The sequence below is a fragment of the Harpia harpyja genome, chromosome 1 (genome assembly GCF_026419915.1).
Source record: "Harpia harpyja isolate bHarHar1 chromosome 1, bHarHar1 primary haplotype, whole genome shotgun sequence".
NCBI lineage: Eukaryota > Metazoa > Chordata > Aves > Accipitriformes > Accipitridae > Harpia > Harpia harpyja.
This window is the reverse complement of record NC_068940.1, coordinates 10,259,347-10,275,479: the sequence shown is the minus strand read 5'-3', so window position 1 is coordinate 10,275,479 and position 16,133 is coordinate 10,259,347. Positions and strand designations below refer to the sequence as shown.

Here is a 16,133-nt window from a genome sequence, read left to right as displayed (position 1 = left end):
AAATTCTCCATAGAAGGGAAAGCCACCCTTCTCTGTCACTTTAGTGTCACCATCTGGGATACTACACAGCAGCCACAACTTGGGATGCCCTGAGAGTCCAGCTTACGGAAGAGAAACAAGCTTGGGAACTCATGTTTCCAGGCTCCTGACAGCCCTCAGCAGGCTGGTGGGGGGACAGGCTGCAAGTTGCCTGTGAATCAGACCCACTTCCAGGGGAGCCAAGCCTGGCTGGTAGATGAGGCTTGCCAGGTCCGGTCAGGGTCTTCTTCATACCTCAGGGCAGCAGCCAAAAGTCAACAAGCCCTCCAGAACAGCTTGATTTTGGCAAGCTGACATTTTCTAGGGAAGTGTACCCCTGAAGAAGGGAGAGGGAGAGTGTGTGAGTGCATTTTAACCAGTTATAGTTACTATGCTTAGTCTCAGATTGAAATACAACTTTAACTGTATTCTTGATCGTGTGAGAGATTGGTTTGTGCAGTTTCTGGGCTGAGAACAAGATAAAGCAGTATAAGCAGGGAGAGAGAAAAAAGAGAAGATATCTGCTTGTAAACTAGGCCCTTCTATAACAGTAAAAGTTGGTTTATTACCCTAAGCATTTTAACTGGATGTAAAGTCCATAGGACAAGGGCATTCATGACCCAACCTACTGCAAGCTGTATGTTAAACAGAGAGTACACACTTGCAGTTGTTTTGTACTTAACCCTTTGGATCAAAAATTTCCTTTGAAAGAGAATCATTGAATTTTCATGGTCTGTATTTTTCTCCCCCTGCCCTCAACTAAGCAGGACATTCAGTGGAGGAATTGAGATTTACTCCTAGGATCCTTCAGCATTTTCTAAGATTTGTTGTCACCAAATGGTTCACAGTATTGCTATTGCTAAAATTTTCAACCTTGCTGTGAATGAGGACTGCTTAAGAAAGGGCTTCTGATATGCTGACTGCATTCCTGTAGAGTAAATCCATTCTTACTACTCTTCCTTTTCCGGGCAGGCTAATCCACTGACTGTGAATGAAGTGTTTTTAAAACAAACAAAAATAGAAAGGCAAGAATGGGCCTCATCCCTATAGAGAAAAAAAAAGACATACAATTTTTGCCATGCTGTGCACTTGTGTTTCTAGGACTGCAAACTATAGCTTTAGCAGTCCTGTTTCTTGTCAAACACAAGCTACGTCCAAATTTTCTGTGGAAAAATGAACTCCTTAAAATTAAGACAGTTTCCACTACTGTAATGTCTAGACCAAAAGGCAAAAGAAAAAGGTCACTTGCCAAGAGCAGCCTGTGATAAACAGGCAGCAATATTCATGGCTGTACTCTTAGCTGCTATAAAGTGACCCAGCTTCACTGATACCGAGAGCTGCAGCCATTTACAGGCAGCTAGGAGTACCTCTAAATGCAGCTTTACTCAGCAGCAGCCCAACTTAAATATTGCTGAATACATGCCATAAATATTCTTTTGTAGTACAGTCCCAGAGGACTGTCTGATCAATCCTACTGAAGACCTAGCATAAAGCATCTTTCAGGGGTCAGAGTACTGTTGTAACAGGTAAATGTCCGTTACTTTCATGGATGCTCAGAGAGCACCTATGATGTAAAGAAGCATCTTGAAATGTGACTTGCACATTTACGATTCCAAATGTTACTGAATGTGAGCTCCTACAGAGGTGTGTGGACTTCAATGTCTCAAGAAGTTCAGCTACTTGTCTCCATCAACTGCAGCCAGAAATGGGAACAGTAGAAGATAAGGGTTCTCCACAATTGTTGCAGCTAAGGCAGACACCTGTGCATGCTCCTCTTACGTGCTTATGTCGCTTTAAAAATGAAATTAAACTCTAGATCTTGGAGACAGGTGGGTTCCTAATTCCTGTTGGTATGAATGGGATTTTAAGTACTTAGATGTCTGTGACAAGCTAGTCCAAATAAAATAAGCAAAACAAAAGTGACCTTACCTAGGCCCCTAAGTGACCTAAGCCCATCTATTATATGCACAAGACATTCCCGTGCCCTTAACACCTTTGATAACAGCAATATGACAAGCAGGAAGCCCTATGCTCCAGTGACAGTCTTCTACTTTTTGTATGCACAGAGATACAAGGCTGTTTGCTATTTCCAGATACTGGGGGAAAGTCCTCTTATCCTGTACTTCTGTGCAAGAGCAGGACCTCGTGCTTGGCTGAGGACTACCATGAGTGCAAGTTCTTTGTGAGAAGACAAAGGCTTCTTGTCTCCTACCATTTCTAAAGTTGGCCAAAGTAGCCAGTAGGTACACCCATTCCAGTAGCGGTGCATGGACGTGTGTGTGACTCAGGAGAATTGCCTCATTCAAACTGTTACTCGGGTCACTAGACACACCTGGCCTTGCTGCAATGATGCTGGTATTTGTCACGGGGCACAGGCAGTTCAATAGTATAAGCTTCTCCTGAGCCACCACACGTACGAGTTCAATGTTCAGTGATAAGATATCAGTGCAAGTATAATCTCTTCGAACCCCACTTGCTGCTGTGCTTGAGATCGTAAGATTCCAAAGGTGAGTTTGTACATGGTCTTAGGAATTGTGCTCCAACACTTGACAAGTTCACAATAACGCTTCGTGAGACTTCTCCAAAGTCTAGCCTGTATTCTGCAAAACAGTGATTATCGGCTTAGAAAGGCTGCAGAACCCTCCTAAAATGTACTTTCATTTTTGCTTTGCAGAAGATGTTTCCATAAAGTCTTCCTATGAGGCAGTTCTCCTGCTCTCTGATCTGGCAGGTGCCCCTCTGATCAGGTCTTTTGATAGTATGGCACTGTTTGCAATAACTAATGTTGAGTCAAGATATCTAAAGGCAAAGTAATAGTCTAATGTGACTGCAACCTCTAGCAGAATCTTAAAAGCATGAGTAAAACCCCTAGATTAGTATCCAATATCTCTTGTACTATCTAGGGTCAATCTGAATTGGAACTATCAAAAATATAAGGAAGACTGTTCTGGCAGTTCTGCTTCCCCATCATGTACTAGGAACTACTAGACAGAGACAGATTAGGCTACCAGGTTCTTGTTGAAATAGATTTACAGCTGCATTACTCAGGAACAGCTGTTAGCATGAAAACAGAAGTTTAGAAATCATGCAAAAAACCTGCGTGCTGTTAGCGGTAATGCTTTGTGATGGCTCCTCTTTTTCCTCTGAAAAAAGTCCTGTAACATCCCTCACCTTCAGCAGCACCTCCTTCTGTAAAAACAGAACGAACAGCACCTTGCTATCCTACCCAGTCTTTGGTAGGGCAAACAAATTCTATTGTGGGAGTTCCTCAAATGCCCTGAGGTATTGAGGCAGTTACCTCTATTAAGTACACAAATACATACTTGACCCAAAATTGGAGGCTTATAAGCAATACATAAGTCTACCGGGGGTGGGGGAGGGGGCGACACAGAAGCCACAGTGGGAAGAGTGGGAATCTGAAAAGGACAGTGGCCCTCCAAGCTTTAGGAAGGAGCCAGTCCTACTGCTACATCTCACTAGTGCTGCTGCTGATTTAGGCCTGATCCTGCTAGACTTCTGTCACCTTCTTCCATACATGCATGGAGGAGATAAAAAGCACGGAAACTTCCATTGCAAATTCACAACGGTAACAGGGATGGCACAAACTTGTACAGTTTTTCCCCTTTGTTGTTTTGTTTCTCTAATACTACCTCTTACAAGGTTTTACGGTTCCTATTTACTCCTAAGTTTGATTGTCACCCTGTGATTGCTGAGATAGCAAAAAAAAAAAAAAAAAAGGAAAACAAAGAGGAGTGTGAGGGATAAACAAAACAGAGAGGATTTGGTTAGTAAAGTACAGGCAGTTCTCTTCCTTTTACATGGCCCAACACTCAAAGTCTTTCATTGCCAGGGTTACAAGCAGCTTTTCACAAGCATTCCTGGTTGGGAATATAGTATTTCTTCCCAGTGACACTATTTTGTTTGTCTTGGCATACAGGCATTGTAACCAAGTCTATATATTACAGGACTGTGCCTTAGCACAAATGGCAGGCATTTCAAACCCTATTTACTTAGGTTTCTTCCTTGCCCAACAAATTATCTAAAAATAGATAATCAAGACCTCATACTTTACATCTACGTCATTCCTTTTGGCTTAAATGAGGTAAGGAATGCAGGGGGTTTTGTTGTTTTTTCTCTCCTCTTTCACTAACTGTTTGGATCTTTTAGTAAACAGATAAGTCCCCCTTTCTCCTTCCCCCTCTTTTTTTGTCTTGTGAACAGCCAACAAGCTACAAAAGCCTTGTTATGATAATGTCTTCTTCCTTTTGCTTCTGTCACACTTTTAATGCCTGAGATAAGGGCATTGGAGTTGCTGGCCAGATACATCCTCTCCCATCCATGGTCCTCTCTGATCATGGTAACCCACTGGTATTTCTGTTCCTGTATAGCACATTTTAGCTTTAACTGCTTCATCCTTGGAATCATAGTCTGGGTTTGGTTTCAGAAAGGGTTGATCCTACCTTCTGGATTACAGATTACTTGAACAGCATCCTGTGAGAACTTGATGGGATGCAGTTTTGTGGTACATGGAGATTTAGCACAAAAAGATGCTGTTGTCATCAAATGAAGAACTGGGGTGTTGCCATAATACAACTGCACCCTACAGGAATTAGTTTCTGAAAGTAGCTTTTAGACAAGGAGGACTAAGAAATGCTCACAACCAACACAGAAGTATTTGTTATGCTAACGTTTCCTATCTTTCCATGGCTCAGAGTAACTTTTGTGTTCTCCAGTATTTAACTACTACATGAATGGCAGAAGAGGACCTAATCTGGGGTTAAATTTGTCTTTGCTTTAAACAGTCACATCTTCAATGAATTTCACACAGTGTGCAAAAGATAGACAGAAATGTAAAGACATATATAAGGTAAAATTCTGAACTTGCTTAAATCCACAGGGATTTTCCCAGTGGCTTTCAGAGGATTCAGACTTGAGTATTATGTTGGAAGGATGTTTAAAGAGTGGGATGGACAATAAAAGAAGCTTAGGTAAAATAAGAGAGCAAACCAGTCTTCAAAATGTTTATGAGTGAAAAAAGGGTAGACTGACTAGCGGAAGGGATTTCTACACCAGAAATGATCTTGAGTTTAGTCACACTGAAAGTGAAGCCATGAGTGATGGAGAGACATACTCAGGGTCTCACAAATAAGTCAGTTCCTGTTCTGTCCAACTGTTAATACTCTAATTAAACTCTAATAAGAATCTCAATCATTTCATTAAATGAGGCCTTATCTTATGGACTATCACAATGAAAGTAAAGAATGACAGGCCCCAATATAACACCAGGAGCAGTTAAATAGACCCAACTCTGCACCTGGAACCTAAGCCACCTCTGAAATGATGGTATGTCCCCAGGCAGCCCGTAAGCATGCTCTGTTCCTTTATTTTCTGTATACAATAAAAACTACAGGACTTTTGTTTTTCTATAGAAAAATAAAAGAAAGCAAGCAAATACAGAAAGAAAATAATAGACACTGAATGAGCAGGTATTTTCTTTCTATGTTACTCCAGGGATAAGAAATAGATCAGAGATAAGAAATAGATCTAAGAATGTTTGTCCTAGTTGAACAGTGTAACTACTTGACATTTCCCAGGGAAAGTAAACACCTTAGTCTGACAAGAAGGCCAAAACCCTCAGTCTTTTTTTTTTTTTTTTTTTTTTTTTTTTTTTATGGCTCATGCTTTCTTTGTCCAGCTTTCTCTGTCTAGAGTTATGTAATCACAAACCCAAACCAAAACACTCATTCCAAACAGACAGGGCAAAGGAAACACTACAGAGCAGGGAAGACTTCCACCTTTTGAGCCACCTTATCGGTCCCTATTCTTGCAGCGCCACTGGGCTACATATGAAGCATGATCTCCTTGCATCAGAGGAAGGATAGATGGTGACACCAGAAGTCAGGAAGCTGTGTAACTATGCAGGACCATTATTTTGCCACTGCGATAGAAGTGTCGCTTAGTCATGGGCAGTTGCAAAGCAGTTCATGAGCTCTGGACTAACAGTGACACTGCTCTTCTACCCCCAAGTGCCTGACGTTTTGTGTTAAGAGTCACAGCTTCTCTAAGCAGGTATAAAGTCTACCTGAACTGATTTGAGGGGGAGTAGAAAGGGACAGGAGATGAATTTGATCTCAGACTTCAGATCAGTTGTTTGAGATAGAATTGAAGGAAAAAAAAATAATTTTCAAAGTCATGGAGTATCTTTGTCTATCTGTATCTTACACAATTTCTTTTTCCCGGTTATTCTTAACCACCATGAGATGGAGAAACTGGCAGCAGCTTTGAAAACCTAACTCTGAGCTTTCCCAAAGTTTGGGTATGAGAGATCCTGAAAGCCTCGGCTGAGCTCAGACATATATGGAAAAGCATGAAAATCTCTGTATATTTACCTAGGTATCACTCGCACATCTCATTCCGCCCGGGTTTATAAGCCTTATACAATGCTATAGCATTAGGGCTCCCGTGTAGGAGACACTACACTGCCTAAATTCAGTAAGAAGATGGACTTCACTTCCAAAGCAAGTTAGTCTCCAAGTAAGTATATAACGTGTGACATTTCCAAATCACTTTTTTATTGATGCTGAAGTTATTTTTGGCAGAGAAAGTAAAGTTTTTCCTTCCCTCCCCCTTTTTTTCCGATCACACAAGATTATGGTATGTCTGTACAGTAATCTAATGCCCTGTGGGCAATTCAGTACCTTGCCCAGACGTTTTTAAGTAGAGTAATATTAGGATGAAAGCCTCCACATCTGTGTCTTCTGAAGAAAAACCTCTAGTAAAAGGTTAAGCTAGAATCACTTATTTTATTTAACTTGGGAAAGGGGGATAGGCTACCCATTTTTTTAAATATACGGTGGTTTTGGGGTTTTCCTTCTTGCTTGTGACCCGAACAGACCACCCCGAAAAACTGCGCTGTGATGACGAGACATTCACCAAGGACTGGAAAACGGGGAGAAGCAGCGATACCTGTCCCAAACCGACGCTGGGCATCACGTACAAACCCGCCTTTCCCGAGACACCGGGCTCACCCCGTTCGCTAGCGCCGGCGTAAGCGGGAGAGGCGCCGAGACACCGGGCGGGAACCCCCTTCTCCCCCCACCCACAACACCCCAGAGCACCCGGGGCGGGTGGGGGTCTCCGCCGGCCTGCCCCCCTTCGCTGCCCCCCCCCCACCCCTCCCCGGCACCCCCCTTAGGGCTCTGTGCCCGGAGACAGCACGGAGCAGCGGGCTCGGGGCGGCTCGGCCGCACCACCCCGGGCCAACGGCTGCGCCCGCTTGTCCTGTGGGGGGTACCGAGGGGAGCCCCGACCCGCCCGCCTCCTGTCAGGGCTGCGGCCCCTCAGCGAGGGCCGCCCGGCTGCCGCCGGGGAAGCCGCTGACAAGCCCGTGAGACTTCAAAGGCCCGCTCCTGCCCCTGCCCCAGCCCCGGGACGGCGCCCGCCGCCGGCTCACCTTGTACTTCATGGCTGCGGAGCGCTGAGGGGGCCCGCGCGGCAGCTACACCGCCTCCCGCCGCATCGCCGCCGCCTCTTCTCCGCGCCCCGCCGCCCGCCACCGCCGCCAGGCTACCCCGCTCATTTGCATAGCGCCCCCGCCATTGGCCACGCTCGGGGACAAGGTGGACACCCCCCCCGCGGCTCCGCCCTCTGCTTCCCGCCCCTCGGGGCGGTGAGGGGAGCGGGCGCGCGAGGCGCCCCCCGCTTCCGTGGGGCGGGAGAGAAGCGTCCCACAGAGCGAGGGCCGAGGGCCCCGCTTCTCGTGAGCCACCGGCTCCGCCCGTGCCCTCTCACAAGCCGGTCACCTCGAGTTCCCCGCACGGCGGGGACACTGGGAACAAAAGGCCTTCTGTCTGCCGCCCCCGCCCCGGCTGCTGCCTCCTGTGCTGAGGGGGTTTCTGGGCCCGGCAAGGTTCAAAGCGCCCGGGCTGTCAGTGAAGGCAGCCCCGGGAAGAGCGGCTCTGAAGTGACAAAGCGGCGGGGAACCGAAAATGCCGCCTCGCAGTCTGGCCTGGTCTGGGGCCTGCCCCGCCAGCCGGGCTGCGCAGAGGTGGCGGCCTGCTGCCAAACCTGCCTGGTGCTAAACCTTCTCCATCCGTCCCCTCTGTAGCTGCCTTTTTCTTGTGCAGCTCTTGGAGGGGTTGAGCACTTCACGCTGCTCCGTTCCTGTCTTTGCAATTGATTTTTGTTCTCGTTTGTCCCCAAAAGATGGATCTTCTAACTACTGCCTCTTGAATCAAAATGCCCAGTGTTCGCTTTGCCCGGGATAGCCTGCTATTCAAACACCGGTTAGACACCAGAGGCCAAGATGGCTTTAATCATCTAGAGATGTCCATTATAAAGAGTGACCATGGCAAATAAGGATTACTTGGAAGAGAGTAATAATTAACTCTGGTATCTTGGGGGCAGGAAAGAGCAGGGAAAATAAATGCGTGGTGATCCTCCATGCTTTTTAAGTCAGACCCCTTAATCAGGCATGATTAATATGGTGCACATAATAGGAAACTTTGTGTATGGGACATACTCCAGCTTGTTTAGATGAACAGGAAATAAATTCTCTCCTTTTTGCCCGAGTTGGATCTTACCCAACATTTCTAGGTCACAGATGGACTCAAGACTATTTCTAGTGGCCTAAGGAAACAGAGCAAAGAATAATCTTGTACTACCAGATTACCAACATAACTTCATTCCATAGTACAGTGATATCCTTAAATTCTCATGTGACTAATCCTCTAGAGAAGGATCTTATTGCTAAAATGGCTTCGTGGCTTCTAAGGAATGTCATACTTTTGTCTGCAATCTCTTCCGTTCTCTAGTTCCAGCAGAAAATATGTGGTTATACTATGCAAATTTACTAAATGAATACAAAAATAATTTTTTTCTATACTGTCTAATAGTTCATCGGTATGAGTTCCTGTCAGTACAAAAGATGTCTCAGTGAGAAAAGTGAGCTTCTGCTTCCTGCAGTGCAGAGCACGCCACTGTGACTGGGATCCCTGTGCAGTGCTGTAGCTTCACTGGCTGTAACCCCCCACAGGGGTTTTTCTTTGGGTTTTTCCTTCTGTTTTTGTTGTTGCTGTTGATTCTTCTGATTTTCCAAGACGGTACTTGTCCTGGTTTCAGCTGGGATAGAGTTAACTGTCTTCCTAGTAGCTGGTACAGTGCTATGTTTTGAGTTCAGAGCGAAGAATGTTGATAACACTGATGTTTTCAGTTGTTGCTCAGTAGTGTTTAGACTAATGTCAAGGATTTTTCAGCTTCTCATGCCCAGCCAGTGAGAAAGCTGGAGGGGCACAAGAAGTTGGCACAGGACACAGCCAGGGCACCTGACCCAAACTGGCCAACGGTGTATTCCATACCATGTGACGTCCCATCCAGTATAGGAACGGGGAAGTGGGGGCAGGGATTCGCCGCTCGGGGACTGGCGGGGTGTCGGTCGGCGGGTGGTGAGCAATTGCACTGCGCATCATTTGTACATTCCAATCCTTTCATTATTGCTGTTGTCATTTTATTAGTGTTATCATTATCATTATTAGTTTCTTCTTTTCTGTTCTATTAAACCGTTCTTATCTCAACCCACAGGTTTTGCTTCTTTTCCCAATTTTCTCCCCCAACCCACTGGGTGGGGGGGAGTGAGTGAGCGGCTGCGTGGTGTTTAGTTGCTGGCTGGGGTTAAACCACGACAGTACTTGAAATAGATAATATTCTATATGCACTGAGTTTGGGGCAGCGTTGTTTTAAGCGTAGCATCAAAATAAACGTGGGTAGTTTTGAGAGAATAAAGCTAATTTGTATGCTGTGTCCTTAGACACTTTATTTAAGAAATAATTTTTCCAATGATTATGCATAACCAGCTTACTACTAGAAGAGCGCCAATATCTTTGGAGTGTTTCTTAACTGTAGAGTTTGACCTTGGATTTTCTTTTTGCGCATTTTTGCCCTTCATACTCCAAGGATAAAAATTTCTCCTGGGAGGAGAAAATTTCTCCTAAGTACAGAGGATGCAATGGCTAATGTGTTTGCATGGTATTGGACTAGCATCCAAATCCCATTCCCTGAACGAGCTCTGTATAATCTCTTTATGTGGCACCATTGTCATGAAGATAAATGCATTAAAGATTGTAGAACCACATTAACAAGAACCGGATAAGTGTCAGAGACAAAAATAAGAAAAGTAGAATCATATTTCTGACTTCACCTATATTTAAATGCAGAGTGCATCTGGTTTCTAGTCATCTCACCAGCAGTGATACTTTTAATGTAATTGGTGTTTTTTCCTTTTTTCAGAATGCTTTACAATCATATTATGAAATCTAAACAGATTTGAAAAGCTGTGCCTTCTGCTTTTGTTTTAGCTTGCATTGCTTTTAACGTATGTAAAATGTCCCTGACTGATCTTGATATGAGGTAACAGATGTGTTAATGTAGAATTCTAGTTGAGTTGTTCCCTTGTATATATTGTTTTGCCTTTATTGCTCTCCATAACTCATATTAAAAACTTTTAATTAGATGCCACTGGAACGACACTTTGGGCACAAAGTCTATCGGTGTTGGTAGCTATACAATTCTGAAGAAGCAGGTACAAGAATTGTTATTTTACAGGGAGAAAGAGAGATTGCCATCGCACACCACCTCCTCAGTCAAGTCCCACTGCTCATTTTATTCACGCACCCTCCCTCCCCCTTCTCTCACCTACTCTGTTTACCGTCTTAGGTTTTCTTTGCACTTTGAGGGGGTTTTTTATTTCCCCAAGAGTGAAATACTCCTGCTTAGTGCAACACTTCTAGCAGAGCTAGCAGTGTGGCGGAGCTCCCCAATCTATCACGAATATCAGGAATTAGATATACCTTGAAAGAGAGATTTGTAAATACGATCCTCTAACCTTGATGCATTACTATAAGAAGTCAGGATTGTGGCAAGCACACATTTGTGGTTAGTGCAAGCACTTGGCTTTTCTTGATGACCTTGCCGACTGCTGTGCCTTTACTATGTAATATTGTATTTCAGGCATAGTCTAGGAAAGTTTTGAGTTGGTTGCCTTGGATAATCAGCTCAATTATACAATGGAACATGCTGAAGGGGAAGCCAAGACCTGGATGTCTGTGTTGTAGAAGCAACTTGAGCTATATTGCCAGGATTTATAACTACAGGGTCCTATTGAAGTTCTCAGGAGGGTAATTCATGTAATGTGTCTTTTTGCTTCACAGCACAGCAATGGCTTGATTCACTGCCTCATACTTTGTGCCACTGCAATTCTAGCTGAGTAGCAAATGGGTTCTGTGACTTCGTCTTGTGCCTGCATCAATGGCTTTTGTTTGTTTCTTTGCTTTTGCCGAGGGCAATTAATATTACTCTCTGCTCATTTGGGCAACCTACTGCTTGTCTCCTGCTCTCATACACCATCCTGGTGAGCTTATCACTTGCTTTGTTTCTCACCGCACCACTGGTCTGTGTCTTCCTGGTGCCCTCCTGATTGCCAGTTGGGGTTCTGGGGTATCTGGGAGATGGCAGCAGGTGAAATAGTAGGGCAGCCAAAGGGACTGCTTGTCAGCCAGGCTCTGCGGCTCGGCCACCACAACGCTGAGCACACAACATGAAACACAGCTGTCAGCCAGGCTGGGAAGGGAATACCCGTTGAAGCAAATCCGCCAGCTATCGCCCTGTGACAATTGATAGGAGAAGAACACGAGACAGATATCCTGCTCTGAAAGGTTACTCAAACAAAAATCCCTTGTTCCTATTTCCCCATGACACAACCTGAGAAAAGAGAGACACAGCAGCGTGTCTCCCTCGCAGTTGAGAGAGTCTTTTCAGGAAGGGTCTGTGAGCTCTGTGTTTGGGAAACACTGCGCTAACCTTTTTTTTTTTTTTTCCCTGCACAAAGCCCTGACTATCCTTTGGATAATGTTGTACAGCATCTGCATCACTTCTTGCTGTGATACTTGGCCAGGGAATTGGGATTAAAATTAATTTAGTTACAGTGCCACTGCACTTTACGAGCAAAGGAGTCGTAATTAGCCTTGGTCCTGCCGCCTCTACAACGCTACCCAGACTGGTTCAGTGGATATGCAGTGGATGGAATTTCTTCAGTGTAGAATGGTTTTATACACACTCAGAGTGGTGGAATTTGCTTGCTTGGACAGATCTGTTAAAAAAGATGAAACGCTGCTGTTTCCTGAAAAGAACATTAACAAAAATTCACCACTGACGTGGGCAGGCTTCTGTGTCTGTCTGCACAGAAAGGCCTCCTCTCCCACCTCGCTACGAGATGATGAGAAAAAGATTTCAGTCTCACCCAAAGAAGGGAATATTTTGCATTTCAGCAAACCAAAACAAAGTCTGCTCTGTTTTTCTTTGACCAGTGATGGAAATCTTTTCAAGCAAGCGGTCTATTCCATTTAACAGTAACAGAAGTCTGTCCTGGCAGACAGAGGGGTGGGTAGCGATCACTGTAGTCGTCAGGTTTAAATGCAAGGGTCAAATCGTGAGAATAAAAGTTGTTACTAGAAGTATCTTTTTAAATTTGACTGTCCTTTGCCATTCTACCTAAGACGCCTTTTAACCACAGAGCTAGTTCACTGGCCTTGCTCTAGAATTCTGCATTTCCTTTAATATATATGAACTAATCTTACAGGCATCCCACCTCCTTTCACAATAAAGCACAAAAGCTGTTCACATTCTCAAGAAGGGCATTCTATGCAGTGTTTCTTCAGGAATCGCTCATTTAACTTTGTAAGTCAACCATCAAGGCCCTGTTTAGTGACCCTCCTTCAGATAAAGGGAATAAATGCAGCTCCCTCTGTCCTCTCTGTTTTGCTTCAAATGCCAGCCAGAAAGAAACATGCTGGTGTCCTCCCACCCAAAAGGTTTTGAAAGTGAATCCAGCCTTTGTTAGCTTGAGAAATCATGGAAGGCAGTTGGAGTTTAGATATTCCGGAACTGGCTATCACTAAGCCACCAGCCTGACCCTGCAAATAAAAACTGAAAAGTCTGTTCGGTTTAAAAAAAAAAAGGGGGGGGGGGTGGATAAATACCACTACAATTTTCACTTGTTATGAGAAGCAGGCGGTCACCTTGTCAGGGGAAAATGAACACAGGAAGGGAAACAGTGGAGTCACTATTAAAACAGCAGGAGGGACCCATCTCACCCTGGAGAAAGGAAAGGAGAGAATGTAAAATTGATATGAAGTAAATTTATCTCTGGTCCAACGCTGAGTACTAACTGCAGATGAGGATGAAAAAGAATAGCTTTTCCAGGTCCGTGCAGCACAGCAGCTCCTCAGCCATCCAGCTGGTGCAGAGCACGTGGGTCAGGGGGACTTCATGTTCTCAGCAGTGTTGGAAGGAATTTGTGGAAGACGGCAGCAGTCGTAGCTGAGCTGCCACACGCACTTTGCAAAGCCAAGGCAAGTTAAGAGCTCTGCAAACCTTGATATGTGCACTCGTGCAGATAACATTGGTGCATTGGGTAGGCGAGATGGCAGAAGCCGGTGGCTTCAAGATGGGTGCAGGGCTGTGGCAGATTGGGTCTCCAGTGCTTGCCTGCCCACGAACCAGTGGTGTTGGGAGGGCAAGAGGAACGTAAGGTATGCGGGGAAGACTGGAGAGGGAAAAGAATGTCAGGATGGAGCACGCACTGGCCTATTCCTTCCAAGGATACTGTCAAAGGCTTATTCATTTCCCAAACAAACCAACCAGTCTAACAGTTGTGCTCGCAGAATACACTCCTTTATTTTCCCCTCCAGCACTGAATATTTTTAATACATGGGTTTAAAAAATACAGGCTTGCTTCCAGACGTGTGGCATGCATGCCATTCAACCTACTGATGCCAAAAGAGGGGTTTTCTGTTTTTCGTAAGAAAAGCTGAGAAATAGCATAACTATGGAGAGACTGCAAAAGGCTTCTGTTCTCTCTGGTTCACAATTATGCAGATGAAATATGATAAATATAATACAGGGAGGTTGCTCAAGAGGAAATGTATGTTTAGACATCACAGCTCATTTAAGATGAAAGGAATCCAGAATTGGAACCGGAATTGCCTCAGACAATAAACTTAGCCACAAAGCTTAGGCATGTTAAGCTTTTCACGCAGTTGTAAGAAGTCAGAGTGCTGGCATCCAAAAGCTCAGATCTTTACCTGAACTTTCTACTTGAACTTTCCCCAGTTTGGGTGAAACTCTGGAGCTGAGATTTTATCCGTGTGGATCCACAATGGATGTTACATTATTCTACCAGGTATTACAATTGTTAAAACAGGAGTCAATTGAGTAAGGTTTTTCTTTTCTTTCTCTTTTTGGGTTGGTTTGGGTTTTTTTTGGTGGAGGCCAACCAGCCCACCACAGCACTATGATCCCAGTTTGGAAACACCCCAGGCTCTTTTGAATACATGCGTCTGGCATACTACGTTTGTGGGAGTGAAGTCCTGACTCAAATAGCACATAGCCCACCCGGAAAGGAGTTCCTTCCTGAAAGCAAGAGTGTGAGTGTGGACAATTAAGTAGGAAACAGTGGTCTGGAGTAAAAAGGTTCACTTTCCTGTGACATCCTGTTTGATATCTAGAAAGATAAGGTTTCGTAGACTAGCATCAGCAAGTTTTTTCTCAGCAAGTGTGATCTCTCTCGCCTCCACGCATGCACATGCAGAGTAATATGCAGCAATTCCTATCCCTAGAAGCTTTGTCTTGGACATGGTAGCGCATGGCTCTGCTCTTTCCAGTCTCTGGTACCCTGTTCCAGCCTACTCTTCCTGCCTGCCTCTCCTTCCCCTCCTCCTACCTTCCCAGTCCTGCAGTTGACAGGGTGGAGAGCCCCACTTTCAAACACACGTGCCAGTACTTTCCTCTGAATTTGTGTGGAAGCAGGTTGTACAGAAACATTAAGCTACAAAATGGCCTATAAAGAGGGGTGTGCGTTGAAGTCCTTACGCATCTATTAGATTTAAAATACTGCATCAAAACCCTTGAAATCCCATTAATCCTCTGTGCAGAGCATTTCTGCATCTTAGCCCCATCTGAGGGAGCCAGGACCAAAGAAACCCTTATCTAAATACTCTCCCCTTCCCCCTGATTTGCAAAATGCACACTACTTTAACTTGGCAAAAACTCAAAACTGACCCTAAAATACAGTCTCTCCTGACTGTAAACTGTCCATCGGTTTTACACATCATCCAAGGAATCGTCCTGTGACTGGACTAGCCAACTGTGTCCATTTTGCTTGCAAAGCCTGTTATTTTTGTTCTGTCTGGTTTTAGGAAGCTTTTGTTGCATGTCTGTCCTGGTTTCAGCTGGGATAGAGTTAATTTTCTTCCTAGTAGCTGGTATAGTGTTGTGTTTTGGGTTCAGTATGAGAAGAATGTTGATAACACGCTGATGTTTTCAGTTGTTGCTAGGTAGTGTTTATACCAAGTCAAGGATTTTTCAGCTTCTCATGCCCAGCCAGTGAGAAGGCTGGAGGGGCACAAGAAGTTGGGAGGGGATGCAGCCAGGACAGCTGACCCAAACTGGCCAAAGGGGTATTCCATACCATGTGACGTCATGCCCAGTATATAAACTGGGCGAGTTGGCCTGGGAGGATCGCTGCTCAGGAACTAACTGGGCATCGGTCGGCAAGTGGTGAGCAATTGCATTGTGCATCACTTGCTGTTGCTCAGAGGCCATCCCACTGGGTGGGAGGGAAGTGAGTGAGCGTCTGCGTGGTGCTTAGTTACCGGCTGGGGTTAAACCACAACAATATCTCCCACACTTCTTTTAGCAAAGGTAATCTGCTGTTGTTATATTTTATATCCTTGTTTTTTGCCTCTTCCCATCTCTCACCAGCAGCTCTTTCATAGCACCAAAAGCATTTCTCCCTGGCAGGGCCAGCAGCTCAGTTGTTGTCCACTAGCCAGCTACCAGTTCTTTCCAGTGGGAGGAGGGGAAGCAAAAATTAAAATTTAATAAAATGCAAATTAGAGATTTAAAAAAAAAAAATCAATCCAGAGGTGAAACTTCTGTTTTGCCTTTACCACCAAGCTTCCCATGAAGACTCAGCCTGGAGGTGTTTTAAGGCTTGAGGAATTTCAGGGGAATTTGCTTCTTTCGGAGGTGTTTGGAGAGAGGATATATGATAAGGAAGCGAT

General features: G+C 44.8%; 1 protein-coding gene across 2 annotated transcripts in view; it reads right to left on the bottom strand.

Annotated features, from left to right (window-relative positions):
- NEDD9 (neural precursor cell expressed, developmentally down-regulated 9) overlaps positions 1 to 16,133 on the bottom strand; it is a 77,990-nt gene that overhangs the window by 34,428 nt on the left and 27,429 nt on the right. Inside the window, exon 1 of one of the 2 annotated variants that reach the window (XM_052773241.1) lies at positions 7,472 to 7,570. The exons of the other annotated variant lie outside the window; for it this stretch is intronic. Coding sequence (XP_052629201.1) covers positions 7,472 to 7,483 — 12 coding nt within the window. The 5' untranslated portion in view covers positions 7,484 to 7,570. Of the gene's footprint in view, positions 1 to 7,471; positions 7,571 to 16,133 lie in introns of those variants that run through there. 2 annotated transcript variants of the gene reach the window in all.